The 18,086-nt window shown below is 43.9% G+C and overlaps 1 protein-coding gene across 1 annotated transcript in view; it reads left to right on the top strand.

Annotated features, from left to right (window-relative positions):
* LOC124598711 (maternal embryonic leucine zipper kinase-like) overlaps positions 1–17,178 on the top strand; it is a 425,764-nt gene extending 408,586 nt beyond the window's left edge. The window contains exon 13 of the mRNA XM_047136020.1: positions 15,934–17,178. Coding sequence (XP_046991976.1) covers positions 15,934–16,105 — 172 coding nt within the window. The 3' untranslated portion in view covers positions 16,106–17,178. The remainder of the gene's footprint in view (positions 1–15,933) is intronic.
* The last annotated feature ends 908 nt before the right edge of the window (positions 17,179–18,086 follow it).

The raw sequence follows: 18,086 nt of genomic DNA, 5'->3' as shown, positions 1-18,086 counted from the left end.
GCGGAGTGTGCGCTGATATGAAACTTCTGGCAGATTAAAACTGTGTACCGGACCGAGACTAGAACTCGGGACCTTTGCCTTTCGCGGGCATGTGCTCTACCAACTGAGCTACCCAAACACGACTCACGCCCCGTCCTCACAGCTTTACTTCCGCCAGTACCTCGTCTCCTACCTTCCAAACTTTACAGAAGCTCTCCTGCGAACCTGCGGGGCGTGAGTCATGCTTGGGTAGCTCAGTTGTTAGAGCACTTGCCCGCGAAAGGCAAAGGTCCCGAGTTCGAGTCTCGGTCCGGCACACAGTTTTAATCTGCCAGGAAGTTTCATCAAACTAGGTTGTACAAATTCGGGCGTAGTCCTTCAGTACCATTCAAAGTGTCTCCTTCGAGAATTTCTTACATTTGCTGCCCGTCTTAAATGATCACTAGTTATCGCTGGGCGATTTGTGAATTTAACAGTACGTCTCTAATCTTCTTTATTAACTGTCGTATTAATATAACACTGGAAAAACTTAACGAATCTTCGTTTTGTTATAGTAATTTCATGGGGATGTATAAAAATCAGTACGTACTTACAAACATGTATAACAAATAGACTTCTCGAAGTCCGATACATCGAAAAATGCATCTTTATTGTCGACGTATTTACAGTATAATATCGATGTACGAATACCGACGTTATTCTTACGAACTATCAATATTTCCGCCATCTTTACGCAGAAATAAGGCGGTGTACTATCGGCAGTACGGCCGTCCCGTGTAGGTAGCGAGCGAGGAACGCGGATCTGGAGCAGCGAGTGTCCGCGGCAGGGCAGACGCCCCGTGGGGTCACGACCTCAGCCCGCTGCCTTTGCCGGAGGCCGCCGCCGCCTTCCCCTGCGTCAACTGCGCTCTGCGGTGAAAGCGATAGCACGGCACGGCTAGCGCAGCTGCGCGCCCGCTATCTCACGCGTGGAATCAATCAGGCGCGCCGAGCCGAGATGGGCCGCGGCGATGGGCCGCCGCTCGCCGCTGCTCGGCTGCGCTCGCCGCTGCTCGGCCGCGCTCGCCGCTGCTCGGCCGCGTCCGCCCCTGGCGGCTGCGCGATGCTTATCTGCGAGGTCGTGCGGCGCGCGCGCTCAGATAAATGAAATACTGCCCGCCGAGCATTCATTATAATATGGAGGTGCCGACTGCTAATGTGTACAAAGGCCCCGCGAGTATTGACAGGGTATTCTCCCGGAGTAACGCGAGCCGCGCCGCGCTACACTCGTTCTATTAGCGCCGCAGTGGAGGCTGAGTGGGGAGGGGATGGGCTGAGGCAGAAGGCAGGCAGGCAGGCAGGCAGATCCGGCCAGCGCTGCCCCGCGGCAGCTCACACTTGGCGCTGTTTCTCGCTTCGCTTCGGAAATAATTGCGAGCGTTATGGGAGGTTATTAACCCGCGGCCTAACCTTATAAACCAAATTACGGCGGCGGCCATTCTTCACCAGCGGCTGAGCGGCTGCCCGCTGTTATTTATCGTCTCGTTAGCCGCCGACGGGACACCCGCGGCAGCGTCTCACCGCGCCGCGATGCGTCCCGTGTGTGGGGGGAGGGGGGGTGGGGGGAGAGAGACAGAGAGAGAGAGAGAGAGAGAGAGAGAGAGAGAGAGAGAGAGAGAGAGAGAGAGAGAGAGAGAGGTGGGGGGGGGGCGCTGTCGGTTGCTATGTAATACAGCCCGTCTGTGTGACTACCTGCTGTTGTTTCAGATCCCGTATACAATCAGAGTGTTGCCATAGATGAAGTGGCATGTGATTAGCTGATCCGCTGCGACGCCATATTTCATCCGGTAGCCTTTCTCCATTACTTGTCACGACGATTGCAAAGTACACTACTCGCCATTAAAATTGCTACACCACGAAGATGATGTGCAAATGATTAGCTTTTCAGAGCATTCATACAAGGCTGGCGCAGGTGGCGACACCTACAACGCGCTGACATGACGAAAGTTTCCAACCGATTTCTCATACACAAACAGCAGCTGACCGGCGTTGCCTGGTGAAACGTTGTTGTGATGCCTCGTGTAAGGAGGAGAAATGCGTACCATCACGTTTCCGACTTTGATAAAGGTCGGATTGTAGCATATCGCGATTGCGGTTTATCGTATCGCGACATTGCTGCTCGCGTTGGTCGAGATCCAATGACTGTTAGCAGGATATGGAATCGGTGGGTTCAGGAGGGTAATACGGAATGACGTGCTGGATGCCAACGGCCTCGTATCACTACATCTACATACATACTCCGCAATCCACCATACGGTGCGGGGCGGAGGGTACCTCGTACAACAACTAGCATCTTCTCTCCCTGTTCCACTCCCAAACAGAAAAAGGGAAAAATGACTGCCTATATGCCTCTGTACGAGCCCTAATCTCTCTTATCTTATCTTTGTGGTCTTTCCGCGAAATATAAGCTGGCGGCAGTAAAATTGTACTGCAGTCAGCCTCAAATGCTGGTTCTCTAAATTTCCTCAGTAGCGATTCACGAAAAGAACGCCTCCTTTCCTACAGAGACTCCCATCCGAGTTCCTAAAGCATTTCCGTAACACTCGCGTGATTAGCAGTCGAGATGACAGGCATCTTATCCACATGGCAGCAACGGATCGTGCAGCCACGTCTCGATCCCCGAGTCAACAGATGGGGACGTTTGCAAGATGACAACCATCTGCACGAACAGTTCGACGACGTTTGCAGCAGCATGGACTATCAGCTCGGAAACCATGGCTGCGGTTACCCTTGACGCGGCATCACAGACAGGAGCGCCTGCGATGGTGTACTCAACGACGAACCTGGGTGCACGAAAGGCAAAATGTCATTTTTTCGGATGAATCCAGGTTCTGTTTACAGCATCATGATGGTCGCATCCGTGTTTGGCGACATCGCGGTGAACGCACATTGGAAGCGTGTATTCGTAATCGCCACACTGGCGTATCACCCGGCGTGATGTTATGGGGTGCCATTGGTTACACGTCTCGGTCTCCTCCTGTTCGCATTGACGGCACTTTGAACAGTGGACGTTACATTTCAGATGTGTTACCACCCGTGGCTCTACCCTTCATTCGATCCCTGCGAAACCCTACATTTCAGCAGGATAATGCACGACCGCATGTTGCAGGTCCTGTGTGGGCCTTTCTGGATACAGAAAATGTTCGACTGCTGCTCTGGCCAGCACATTGTCCAGATCTCTCACCAATTGAAAACGTCTGGTCAATGGTGGCTGAGCAACTGGCTCGTCACAACACGCCAGTCACTACTCTTGATGAACTGTGGTATCGTGTTGAAGCTGCATGGGCAGCTGTGCCTGTACACGCCATCCAAGCTCTGTTTGACTCAATGCCCGGGCGTATCAAGATCGTTATTACGGCCAGAGGTGGTTGTTCTGGGTACTGATTTCTCAGGATGTATGCACCCAAATTGCGTGAAAATGTAATAACATGTCAATTCTAGCATAATATATTTGTCCAATGAATACCCGTTTATCATCTGCATTTCTTCTTGGTGTAGCAATTTAAATGCCAGTAGTGTACTTGACTCAATTACGGTTTGTTACGCAAGCACAAGACCCCGAGAGAAGACAACATTTCGTTAGAGCTACTGATAGCCTCGGGAGAGCCAGCCATGACAAAACCTTTACACCTGGTGAGCAAGATGTATAAGACGGGCGAAATACCCTCAGACTTCAAAAAGAATATACTAATACCAATGCCAAAGAAAGGAAATGGTGACAGGTGTGAAAATTACCGAACTATCAGTTTAATCATAAGTCACGCCTGAAAAATACTAACACGAATCCTTTACAGAAAAATGGAAAAACCGCCAGAAGCCGACCTCGGGGAAGATCAGTTTGGATTCCGTAGAAATATTGGAACACGTGAGGCAATACTGACCCCACGACTTGTCTTAGAAGGTAGATTAAGGAAAGGCAATCCTACGTTTCTAGCATTTGTAGACGTAGGGGAAGCTTTTGACAGTGTTGACTGGAATAACTCTCTTTCAAATTCTAAAGGTGGCAGGGCCAAATGCACGGAGCGAAAGTGTAGCGGTGGTTGAGAAGGGAGTTTGACAGGGGTGTTCCTCAAGTACCGAAACCAGAGAAGGTAGTGATGGTTGAGTCTGGGGTCTGGAGTCAGGTCGACGTTCTCGCTCAACCCACAGCTGTTCCACTGGCTTCGGGTCGGGACACTGGGTAACTCGGTCTGTTTTAGAAATGTTATTGTCCACAGACTGTTGCTTCACAGATGCTCCTTTACCATCACTACCTTCTCTGGTTTCGGTTCTTGAGGAACAATAGGCCGTCATTTCTCCACAGAGGTTCAGAAGATTCATTGAAACAGTCCCCAACGCAGTTCAACCAGTCATAAAGGCGAAGTGTGGACACACCCAATTTTAATGTCCACTAACTGGTGCCCGAATACTTTTGTTGTGATGTCTACTAGCGATCATACGCGTATTACATTAGAAATTTCCTCCACTTTCAATCTTTTCTGGTCAAAATCAGCATCAGTTTAAAAGATAAATTATTTTATTACTAAACTAGCTGATAATAACCCGCTTCACTGGGGTCTTAGTTTCCTGTCTGTACTTATCTCAATACCACGATAACAGTTTCATTGTCCGCAATTACTTAGGCCATTTCGTTTGACTGAGGTGCATCTAACCATTTTCTTTGTTCGCCTGTTGGTCTCGTATCAGTTCGAATTACTATATTGCAACTATCTGCGACCATTTATTCGATTTTATTTCTAAACATTCGTACCAATTCATTACTTTTATGTAGGAAACATTGTAGATCCAGAATTGTATCTCGATGCAATCCAGTGACGTTGAAGGTTTCGTCATCTTCGTTTCCTACAAAATAAACTTGTAAAAACTTCCGCGTTTCATTTGTAAATACCGAGCGAGGTGGCGCAGTGGTTAGCACACTGGACTCGCATTCGGGAGGACGACGGTTCAATCCCGTCTCTGGCCATCCTGATTTAGGTTTTCCGTGATTTCCCTAAATCGCTTCAGGCAAATGCCGGTATCGTTCCTTTGAAAGGGCACGGCCGACTTCCTTCCCCATCCTTCCCTCATCCGAGCTTGCGCTCAGTCTCTAATGACCTCGTTGTCGACGGGACGTTAAACACTAATCTCCTCCTCCTCCTCATTTGTAAATGGTAACAATGACCCAATCATGTGATACACTTATCCTTGGATCCAAAACACCAGATTAAATCCTCCATCCTCGGTTGTTGGTGTTACTCCAAATGATGTCATCTGGAAGCATCCGTTATACCGTCTTTTTGGAGAAGAAAAAAAAGTCGTTTTGATGCCGGTGCTTCGCTTTTCACGCATTCAGAAAATTTAGGTGGGAGTAACTTTAGTGTTGGCAATCTAATTTTACCAATTGAGCAGCATGTACTTGGTATTTCTCCTTTAAATTTTTCGCCTTCCCATAATCCAGATTGCTTTTCTTGGAGATGTTCATTACATTTTATAGTTGCATCGTAATGATGCCTCATTTTTGACACAGTGATGTCCTTCCCGACTGATAAGGGAGTCGGACAGTCACATTTCCTCTGGCTCATTGAAAATGGGGCTCCGAAAGTCTGACGTATGGGCCACAATTTTTGTTAGACTGTTTGAGTTAGACTATTTGAGTAACATTGCAGGATCACAAGTTAACGTAGGGGCGAGATAAGCCATTGCAGATGTGAAATGCTGGTACATTAGTAGTCGATGTGACTGCCAGAATGTTGAATACAAGCATGCAAACGTGCATGCATTGTATTGTACAGGTGCCGTATGTCGGTTTGTGGGATGGAGTTCAATGTCTGTGGCACTTTGTTGGTCAATACAGGGACGGTTAATGCTGTTTGTGGATGACAGTGCCCGACTGGAGACAGATCTGGTGATGGAGCAGGCCAGGGCAACACGGCGACACTGTAGGGCACGTTGGGCTACAACGGCAGTTTGTGGGCGAGCGTTGTCCTGTTCGAAAACAACCCCTGGAATGCTTTTCATCAGTGGTAGCACAACAAGTGCAGTCACAACATTGGCGTACAACTTTTCAGTTAAGGTTTGTGGGATAACCACAAGAATTCTCCTGTTCTCATACGAAAACGCGCCCCAGACCATAACACCGGCTGTAGGTGCAGCGTGTCTAGCATGCAGACAGGTTGGTAGTAGGCCATCAACAAGCCACCTTCTAACCAACACACGGCCATCACCGGCACCGAGGCAGAACCAACTTTCATCAGAAAACACAACAGACCTCCACTCTGCCCTCCAATGAGATCTCGCCTTATGTCAGTGAAGACGCAAACGGTGGTGGTTTGGGGTCAGTGGAATGAACGCTATATGGCGTCTGGCTCCTAGCCGTTCTTGAAGTAACCGATTTGTAAAAATTCGTTATGTCACTGTGGTGTCATACGTCGCTCAAATTGCTGCCGCAGATGCGGTACGATGCGCCAAAGCCGTACACTGGACACATTGGTCTTCTCTCTCGGTAATTCCACGTGGCCGCTCGTTGCCTGGTCTTTTTCGACCGTACTTTCTCGCGACCACCGCTGCCAGCAATAATGTACAGTGGCTACATTCCCGACAGGTCTTTCTGCAATATCGCAGAAGGAACATCCAGCTCCTCGTAGCCCTATTACAGGAACTCGTGCAGCCTCAGTGAGGTGTTCATAATGGCGTCTTTGTTGCCTTAAAGGATTTCTTGGCTAACATCAACTCACCACTTTCAATCTCGAAGGTAACTTAACACTCAAGACAGTTACAGCGTGTATTTAAAACAAACCTGATTTGTATCCTCATAATTGCCGCTACTAGCGCCGCTCTTGCGCGACTGTGACGAAATTTGAATAGATATCATATTTCGAATGTAGAAACACGCCTACGAACTTTGGTTTATGTCGCACAATTCCTTCTTGGTGTCGCGTTTTTTTCCCCGTCAGTGTATTTCATTAGATGAACAGTAGAAATGCTCAGCGATAGCGAACTTCCTTGCTTCGAGAAAGCGAATATACCGGTGGCGTTCCACAATGCATTCCTAAACAGTACTTGTCGTTTGCCCTCTGAAGTAGTTGCCGAAATCCGGCGGAATCCTTTAAACGCCTGTCTTGTCCAACTTCAAGTCGTCTTTGATAGATCTCAAAAGCGTCGAGAGTTTTGATAGAGGACGAAAACTCATTTTAACCTTGTATGTGCTTAATGTTCTATTTTCGCGCAGACATTTCCAATATATAGTAGATAAACTGTCTCGTCCTCTTCCTTATTCTGTCATTTTTACACGTGTAAGCACTCTCTGTGCTTGTTTATACGAAAATCTATTGTTCAGGAACATAATTTGCGGGTATTCCAGTTGTGCTTGCGGGTTAATGGCATTTGAGATGGCATGTGCTCGGTGGATCAAGGTCTGCAGAACGCCCATTGTTTGTGCGGATGGTGGCAACTAGTAGGCTGTAAATACAGGTCTGTATGAGTGGGCCTTCGAAATGTACCATCGTTTTTGCATCGAACGAAGACGCCTAAAAAGGGCAATCAGTCTTCTTTCTCTGTCTCAATACTAAATTTTATGTTATTCTTTACGGCGTTAAGATTTTGGAGGAACTCTCGTAGACTGTTGAAACCATGAGGCCAGATTGTAGAAGTATCATCACCGTATTGTCAAAATACTGTTGGTTTTAAAAGAACTGATTCAAAATGCTTGGATTTTCACGTAATCTTCAGTAAACTATAAAAGTACAGAGTCGTCAATATTTAAATATAAGTTTTGGAATTATTGTCGTTTCCGCAGTGAATCCTAATGCGGATGTTTCATTTGAGTGAAAAACATGCTTTTAAAATTGTACTTGTCCACCAAACGGATTTTCGTCATTTTTCTGAAAGAAGTCTAATTGAAAGGAATGTCCACTTTACTAAAGTATAAGTCTTTTACTTATGTAATTGCCTATAAGTGGACCTCACTGTCTTCTTTTCAGGGGTATGATAGTCTAGAATTATTTCTATTCTAGGGAATATACTCGTATTATTTCAAAGTTTGCCGAGTTAATAGTTTACTAACATTAAATAAAGCAGTTCTTCTTTGAATCTTCTTTATTCGTGAATTCATATATGGTTGATTTGCAAAATATGAGTCATAAAATGTTCCGCAACATTCTTCTTTCAACAGTTAAACGTTACTGCTCTTTACAATGCGTTTCCAACACCACATCATATAGATACTCCTCCCGCCAAGTGCTAACGAGAAGAACGATGAAGATTCTAACATGCAAGTCAAAGAATTTAGTGACTGTCGTAGATATTCAATAGCAATGATATTTAAATATTATAAATGTCTGGCAAATTCTATGCAAATGACTGTAAAAAATTAGTATATTTATATTTTAGTTATTTTAATTACACACATGATAAAGGTGTCCTCTGAAATGGTAGAAGTTAGGTTTTTGTACAAATTTAATATTTAAGTTAATGTGCAGAGATGGATACCAGCTAGTATCGTATATTATGTAATATGCATTAGTCTTGATCAACGGCATGAGGATGCAGAAGGCAATGAAAATCACTGCATTAAAGACACACAGTGTATCCACAAGACATGTGTCCTGTAACTGAAAAGTGTCGTGATGAATCCCTCCATTGCCAAAAGATTCAGGAATAGTCCCCCATTCGGATCTCCGGGAGGAGACGGCCATGAGAAAAAGATTGAATAACCAACGAAAGCATAACGTTCTAAGAGTCTGTGCGTGGAACGTCAGAAGTTTGAACGTAATAGGAAAACCAGAAATTATCAAAAAGAAAACGCAAAGGCTCAATCTAGATGTAGTGGGGGTCAGTGGAGTAAACTGGAAGGAAGACAAGGATTTCTGGTCTGATGAATACAGGATAATATCAGCAGCAGCTGAAAATGGTATAACGGGAGAAGTATTCGATATGAACAGGAAGATGGAACAGAGAGAGAGCTACGGCGAACAGTTCAGTAATAGGGTTGTTCTCACCAGAATCGACAGCAAAACAACGTCGACAGTAGTGCAGGTATAATGCCGACGTCGCAACTAGAAGATGAAGAGGTAGAGAAAGTATTTGAGGGTGTTGAACGTGTAATACGGAACGTAAAGCGAAGCGAAAATCATGGGGATTGGAATTCGGTTATAGGAGAAGGAGTAGAAAAAATGGTTACGGGAGAATATGGGGTTGGTAATAGAAATGAGAGAGGAGAAAGACTAATTGAGCTCTGCAACAAATTTCAGGTAGTAACACCGAATTCTCTGTTCAAGAATCAAAAAATGAGGAGGTATACGTGATAAAGGCCGCCAGATACGGGAAGATTATCAGATTATATCGTGGTCAGACACTGATTCCGAAATCAGATACTGGATTGTAAGACGTAATCAGGAGCAGATATGGACTCAGGTACAATTTAGTAGTGACGAGAGTATGCTGAAGTTCAATAGACTTGACAGGAAGAATCAGTGCGCAAAGAAGTGGAATACGGAAGTACTACGGAATGAAGAGATGCGCTTGAAGTTCTCTAAGGCCGTAGATAATGCGATAAGAAATAGCTCAGTAGGCAGTACAGTTGAAGAGGAATCGACGTCTCTCAAAAGAGCAATCACAGAAGTTGGAAAGAAAAACATAAGCACAGAGGAGGTAACTGTAAAGAAACAATGGGTAACAGAAGAAATACTTAAGTTGATGGATGAAGGAAGGAAGTACAAAAATGTTAATGGACATTCAGGAATACAGATACAATAGTCTCTTAGGAATGAAACAAATAGGTAGTGCAGAGAAGATGAAGCGAAATAGCTGCATGAAAAATGCGAAGAAATTGAAAGAAACGATTGTTGGAAGTACTGACTTAGCAAATAGAGAGATCAAAACAACCTTCGGTGAAATTAAAAGCAAGAGTGGTAATGTTAAGAGTGCAATGGGTATTATACTGCTAAATGCGGAAGAGAGAGCAGATAGGTGGAAAGAGTACATTGGAAGCCTCTGTGAAGGGGAAGACTTGTCTGATGTGATACAAGAAGAAACAAGAGTCGATCTGAAGAGATAGGGGATGCAGTATTAGATTCAGAATTTAAAAGAACTTTGGAAGACTTAAGATTAAATAAGGCAGAAGGGATAGATAACATTCCATCAGAATTTCTGAAATCGTTGGGGTGAAGTGGCAACAAAGCGACTATTCACGTTGGTGTGTAGAATGTATGAGTCTGGCGATATACCGTCTGACTTTTGGAACAATATCATCCACACAATTATGAAGTTTGCAAGAGCTGATAAGTGAGAGAATTATCGCACAATCAGCTTAAAAAGTCATATATCCAAGCTGCTTACAAGAATGATATACAGAAGAATGGAAGAGAAAACTGAGGATGTATAAGATGACGATCAGTTTGGCATTAGGAAATGTAAAGGCATCAAAGAGGCAATTCCGACGATGCGACTGATACTGGAAGCGGGACGAAAGAAAAATCAAGACACGTTAATATTATTTGTCTACCTGGAAAAAGCGTTCGACAACGTCAAATGGAGCAAGATATTGGAAATTCTGAGGAAAAATGAGTAAGCTAGAGGGAGAGACGGGTAATACACAACAAGTACAAGAGCCAAGAGTGAATAATTTGACTGGAAGACCAAGAACAAAGTTCTCGGATTAGAAAATGTGCAAGACAGGGGTGTAGTCTTTCGCCCCCATTGTTCAATCCCATCGAAGAAGCAATGGTAGAAATAAAAGAAAGGTTCAGGAGTAGAATTAAAATTCAAGGTGAAAAGATCTCAATGATAAGATTCGTTGATGATATTGCTAGGATACTGGAGTGGAAGGAGTATATAGAGGGTCTATACAAGGGCGATGTACTTGAGGACAATATTATGGAAATGGAAGAGGATGTAGATGAAGATGAAATGGGAGATATGATACTGCGTGAAGAGTTTGACAGAGCACTGAAAGGCCTGAGTCAAAACAAGGCCCCCGGAGTAGACAATATTCCATTGGAACTACTGACGGCCGTGGGAGAGCCAGTCCTGACAAAACTCTACCATCTGGTGAGCAAGATGTATGAAACAGGCGAAATACCCTCAGACTTCAAGAAGAATATAATAATTCCAATCCCAAATAAAGAAGGTGTTGACAGATGTGAAAATTACCGAACTATCAGCTTAATAAGTCACAGCTGCAAAATACTAACACGAATTCTTTACAGACGAATGGAAAAACTAGTAGAAGCCAACCTCGGGAAAGATCAGTTTGGATTCCGTAGAAACACTGGAACACGTGAGGCAATACTGACCTTACGACTTATCTTAGAAGAAAGATTAAGGAAAGGCAAACCTACGTTTCTAGCATTTGTAGACTTAGAGAAAGCTTTTGACAATGTTGACTGGAATACTCTCTTTCAAATTCTAAAGGTGGCAGGGGTAAAATACAGGGAGCGAAAGGCTATTTACAATTTGTACAGAAACCAGATGGCAGTTATAAGAGTCGAGGGACATGAAAGGGAAGCAGTGGTTGGGAAGGGAGTAAGACAGGGTTGTAGCCTCTCCCCGATGTTGTTCAATCTGTATATTGAGCAAGCAGTAAAGGAAAGAAAAGAAAAATTCGGAGTAGGTATTAAAATTCATGGAGAAGAAATAAAAACTTTGAGGTTCGCCGATGACATTGTAATTCTGTCAGAGACAGCAAAGGACTTGGAAGAGCAGTTGAATGGAATGGACAGTGTCTTGATAGGAGGATATAAGATGAACATCAACAAAAGCGAAACAAGGATAATGGAATGTAGTCTAATTAAGTCGGGTGATGCTGAGGGAATTAGATTAGGAAATGAGACACTTAAAGTAGTAAAGGAGTTTTGCTATTTGGGGAGCAAAATAACTGATGATGGTCGAAGTAGAGAGGATATAAAATGTAGGCTGGCAATGGCAAGGAAAGCGTTTCTGAAGAAGAGAAATTTGTTAACATCCAGTATTGATTTAAGTGTCAGGAAGTCATTTCTGAAAGTATTCGTATGGAGTGTAGCCATGTATGGAAGTGAAACATGGACGATAAATAGTTTGGACAAGAAGAGAATAGAAGCTTTCGAAATGTGGTGCTACAGAAGAATGCTGAAGATAAGGTGGGTGGATCACATAACTAATGAGGAAGTATTGAATAGGATTGGGGAGAAGAGAAGTTTGTGGCACAACTTGACCAGAAGAAGGGATCGGTTGGTAGGACAAGTTCTGAGGCATCAAGGGATCACCAATTTAGTATTGGAGGGCAGTGTGGAGGGTAAAAATCGTAGAGGGAGACCAAGAGATGAATACACTAAGCAGATTCAGAAGGATGTAGGTTGCAGTAGGTACTGGGAGATGAAAAAGCTTGCACAGGATAGAGTAGCATGGAGAGCTGCATCAAACCAGTCTCAGGATTGAAGACCACAACAACAACAACAACATTGCTATTCTCAGAAAGTGTAGAAGAATTACGGAATCTGCTAAATGGAATGAACAGTCTAATACGCAGTGAATATGGATTAAGAGTAAATCAAAGAAAGACGAAAGTAATGGGGACTAGCAGGAATGAGAAGAGCGAGAAGCTTAACATCAGGATTGATGGTCACGAAGTAGATGAAGTTAAGGAATTCTGCTACCTAGGCAGGAAAATAACCGTTGACGGTCGGAGGAAGCAAGGAGGACATCAAAGTAGACTGGCAATGGCAAAAAGGGCATTTCTGGCCAAGAGAGGTCTACTAGTATCAAACATAGGTCTTAATTTGAGGAAGAAATTTCTGAGAATGTACGGTTGGAGCACAGCATTGTATAGTAGTGAAACATGGACGGTGGAAAAAGTGGAACAGAAGAGAACCGAAGAATTCGAGATGTGGTTCTACAGACGAATGTTGAAAATTAGGTGGGCCGATAAGGTGAGGAATGAGGAGATTCTCCGCAGAATCGGAGAGGCAAGGAATATGTGGGAAAAACTGACAAGGAGAAGGGACATATGTTAAGACATCAGAAACTGACTTCCATGGTACCAGAGGGAGCTGCAGTGGAAGACAGCGGTTTGAATACATCCAGCAAATAAGTGAGGACGTAGGTTGCAAGTGCTATTCTGAGATGTAGAGGTTGTCACAGGAGAGGAATTCTTGGCGGGCTGCATCAAACTAGTTATAATCTGATGACTGAAAAAAGTTAGTCTTCATTACGTCTTAGTGCTTAGTGTGCAGTGAAACTTGACGCTGTCAGCGAGTAATAAACGTAATTACCGTTAGTGACTTGCGGGCACTACACATGGGAAGCTGATTCTGACCTGAGAATTTAAGATGTCTGCGAGATATATAGAGCGTTTGCTCGTGTGCTTCCTATTTGATGTTTTCCGGCATTTTCGCGACAGTATCTCACACGGACGAGTCGCGTGAGCATTTTTGGTATGCATTTCTTTTCCCCTCTTAATGTGACGTGACAGGGATGCCACTTACTTCAGCAGTATTTCGTGGAGGCTATTGTTTCTTAAGCAGTATCTTTTGTAGTCAAATTGCAGTTTACAAGAAATTAAAGCTGTCTTCGGCGCGACGTTCGGTTTGAACACCTCTATTCTTTTGCTGAGTATGACCCAGCCATTTTAATGTGGACTTTGAACCACTGTGCAACTTTGGATTTTTCGGTTTGTCGCTGTCTTTCCGATCCATCGAACTCTGCCATTTTCTTTACTTACCATTTGCGACAAAGTAATTATTCCACTTCATATTTCCGTACATTGCTAGTTCCAGACATTTGCAGGAATTGTCTCGCATTTAAAACGTATACATACGTTGCTTCTCTTCCGTTTCAAATGCAATGCTCTTTTATAATATATTGGCGTCTGTTACATTGTACCCATTACCAAATGAGTCTATGACTCTGTTACGGTGCTGCGGCGACGCGGTTTCGAATCCCTGGAGAGAATACAACGTTCTTTTTGCGAGCTGCTGTCGAGGAAATTTAGAGAAGCGGCCAACTGCAGAACGATTCTGCTGTCCCCAACGTACGAGTACATTTCGCTTTAAGATCACGAAGATATTATCGGTGAAATTAGAGCTCGTTCGGACGAATGTAGCGAGCAGTTTTTCCCTCGCTGTCTTTGCAAGTGGAATAGGAAAAGAAAAGACTAGTAGTCGAACTTGGTACGCTGCACTGTGCACCGTGTGGTGGGGCATGCGGAGTATGTATGTACATGGAGCGCCTTCGGTAGGGTCCGAATCCACGGAGACGAATGTTACAGCTTTCTAACTGTGAGTGATTGCTGCTATGCCACCACAGTACATGTTCGTACACAGGAATCTGACGAGGTACTGTGTCTCAGTGTCCTTTTAAATGTACAAAATAGATCGTATTTATGGTGGTAATTTTGTTAAAGTATTCCACGACCGGTTTCGAAGCTTAAAGTTTCATCATCAGGTGCCGCCAAATAAATACTAGAACGTAAATGCGTGGTGGTCGGGCCAGTGAGTCATGGTGTATCACACCCACCTCAAACATCTACATCTACATCCATACTCCGCAAGCCAGCTGACGGTGTGTGGCGGAGGGTACCTTGAATACCTCTATCGGTTCTCCCTTCTATTCCAGTCTCGTATTGTTCGCGGAAAGAAGGACTGTCGGTATGCCTCTGTGTGGGCTCTAATCTCTCTGATTTTATCCTCATGGTCTCTCCGCGAGATATATGTAGGAGGGAGCAATATGCTGCTTGACTCTTCGGTGACGGTATGTTCTCGAAACTTTAACAAAAGCCCGTACCGAGCTACTGAGCGTCTCTCCTGCAGAGTGTTCCACTGGAGTTAGTCTATCATCTCCGTAACGCTTTCGCGATTACTAAATGATCCCGTAACGAAGCGCGCTGCTCTCCGTTGGATCTTCTCTATCTCTTCTATCAACCCTATCTGGTACGGATCCCACACTGCTGAGCAGTATTCAACCAGTGGGCGAACAAGTGTACCGTAACCTACTTCCTTTGTTTTTGGATTGCATTTTGGATTCTTCCAATGAATCTCAGTCTGGCATCTGCTTTACCGACGATCAACTTTATATGATCATTCCATTTTAAATCACTCCTAATGCCTACTCCCAGATAATTTATGGAATTAACTACTTCCAGTTGTTGATCTGCTATATTGTAGCTAAATGATAAGGGATCTTTCTTTCTATGTATTCGCAGCACATTACACTTGTCTACATTGAGATTCAATTGCCATTCCCTGCACCATGCGTCAATTCGCTGCAGATCCTCCTGCATTTCAGTACAATTTCCCATTGTTACAACCTCTCGATATCCCACAGCATCATCCGCAAAAAGCCTCAGTGAACTTCCGATGTCATCCACAAGGTCATTTATGTATATTGTGAATAGCAACGGTCCTACGACACTCCCCTGCGGCACACCTGAAATCACTCTTACTTCGGAAGACATCTCTCCATTGAGAATGACATGCTGCGTTCTGTTATCTATGAACTCTTCAATCCAACCACACAATCGGTCTGATAGTCCATATGCTCTTACTTTGTCCATTAAACGACTGTGCGGATCTGTAATGAACGCCTTGCGGAAGTCAAGAAACACGACATCTACATGGGAACCCGTGTCTATGGCCCTCTCTCAAACGCATGGGAGCGTAGAACTAGCAGCGACAGCACCCGCCTGGACAGTACGACACGCAAATGGCACCCGAGGATCTTGCTCTAAGCTACGAAAACTTTTGTGGAATAAACTAAGAAAATTACTGGAAACTGAAGTGGATTTTTGTTCTATAAAGTTTTAAGTGTAGTACCTTCAATTTCATATATATGTGGAACTGTGATGATGTGAGTAAAACGAACAAATAATGTTCAGTTATATAAAAATTTCGGCGATTCAGATGTGTCGTTGTTTTGCGTATGTACATAAAAGCGATGAGGATAGTGAGAAGGTGTTGTGTTTGGCAGGTGGGTGGTGCGAGCCAAGCAGCCGCGGCTGTCGTTCGAGCTGGAGGTGTGCCTGGTGGCGCCCTCTGCAGACGCGGAGCACGTGGTGGCCGTGCGCCGCAAGCGCCTCCGCGGCGACGCCTGGAGCTACAAGCGCGTCTGCGAGCAGGTGCTCGCCCTGTGCGACGGCTAGCGCCGGCTAGCCCCGGCTGCCTGCCCAGCTCCCCCGTGAAGTCTAGTCTTCCCAGACACTTCCAGAATGTTTCCTGCATCACTGTAGCCTACAATATATTTTCATGTCGTGAGACGCCCCTGTAAATTTTACGTAGTATTTTCCAGTTCATCAGTTATTGTCGCGCTCTAAAGCCTGTCTACGGCAGACTTATCACAAAAGTCTTCCAGTTTCTAATAACACGGAAATAATGTCTTCGAGCTCCAGTGATATGATTCACTCTTAAAAGAGTTTCAGAAAATATTTACCAACTTTTGATATTTTAATTCTTTAAATATTTTCATGACTGCTGCACTTTTAAATATTTCCAGTCCTCTGTATTTATACATGTCATATATATTCGATTCTTTCCATTTAACAGGTTCTCTAATTTCTCCGTTTCACATTTTTATAAATTTATGTATCTACCTGCTTTTGTTGCTAAACTTCCCTTTTTTGTTTACGTTTTTGTTTATGTAAGCTTCGTGCAAGCAGCTTCAGAAACCTCTACTCTCGGTTTAATACAAGCATGTAGTCCATCTGAATATACTTCCTGTTACAGTCTTGTTCTAATAGTTGGACTTCGTACTGAGGCATACTCGCAAGCCTGTATAAGACGTGTTAAATTCGTGCTTCCTCTGGACGTTATTTATCACATTTTGCAGCGGAAAACGTGACCTGGTGCTGTATCACGCAGCTAAGTATGTTTTTGACGTGGTATTGAGATTGCTATGGGGCCAGTTTTATTTTTAATGGCTCGGTTTTCTCATGACGTGGCTATTCTAAAGGCAGGTGTTGCGAAAAGGTTGGTAAACGAATCGCTATCAGTATTTTTCAACAATTTTATCAGAAATTCTTTATAATTTTTTCCTTCTTGGTACAGAATATATATTTTTATTCTTTTGGTGTGTCATAGTGTTAATAAATAGTATTATATATTCATAGATTTATATATTTAGTTTGTAAACGGATTTGGATGTGAAACATTTCTAATCTGTGTCACATGTTGTAAATGAAGGCACTAACATTACTTTCTGTTCCTAATAAAATTTCATACTGCTGTGAGATATTGCGCACTGACTCTTGTTCCACTCCTCTGTCTAAGTACTTGTATTTAGTGTCCTCGACGGGAGCTGGATGTGCTTTCGACACACACAAAACATCCGGCAGTTCGTCTAACCTGCCGAACAATTCCTTTAACAAGTGGGGTCCAAGGAAAGAGATCCAGTTATTTTAGACCTCGTTACCATCATACTTGGCATTTCTTACAGCCTCGAACCGAGCAGTGAATTGTTACCAAGGCTAATCATGGGAATGCAGGTGAACTGGAACTGCCGTATCACAATCGTAGAACAGAAAAGATCCCAAATTTGACGCAATAGTTACACTACGACCACATATCGAATTCCATATCGTGAACAGTTTCAAGAACACGCACAAAGGTCTTCTCCAAAGGGACTTGGCGGTTCCCCCTGTTTTTCCACATTAGTTCATTCTGTGCAAAGGTTTGGGGAAGCTAAGCGACGAGATCAAGCCACTTGCAACATTGTCGTACGCTTATTAGCGAATACTAAATTATTTTTACTAAACAAACAAAATATTAACTGTGCACTGGTTGATAAGTGTTCATCGTCCTGGGTACTGAAAGCCTCACGAGGGAGATATTCAAACCCATGGATTTCTGAATCGCATTTACGATAGGGTGTTGCTAAAGACTTTAGTGCATTTCTTTCTCCAAATAAATGTCGCAATATTTTAGTCACTTCATCCCAACAGCAATGTCTGAAGCGATGCAGGTAATGTATGTCATCTTAATCTTGTAGTGGATGTCTCTTTTTCCGTTAAAATTTAAAAATTGCGAAAGAAAGAAAGAAAGAATATTTATTGGTAGATTGATAAGGATGGATCAGTATGGCTGTTGTAGTAGGGCATGGCAGGAAGCTGTGACAAGTGGAAACTGCAT

Source organism: Schistocerca americana, chromosome 1 (genome assembly GCF_021461395.2).
Source record: "Schistocerca americana isolate TAMUIC-IGC-003095 chromosome 1, iqSchAmer2.1, whole genome shotgun sequence".
NCBI classification, from domain to species: domain Eukaryota; kingdom Metazoa; phylum Arthropoda; class Insecta; order Orthoptera; family Acrididae; genus Schistocerca; species Schistocerca americana.
The sequence above is the reverse complement of the archived record's forward strand: the minus strand, read 5'-3'. Positions and strand labels throughout refer to the sequence as shown.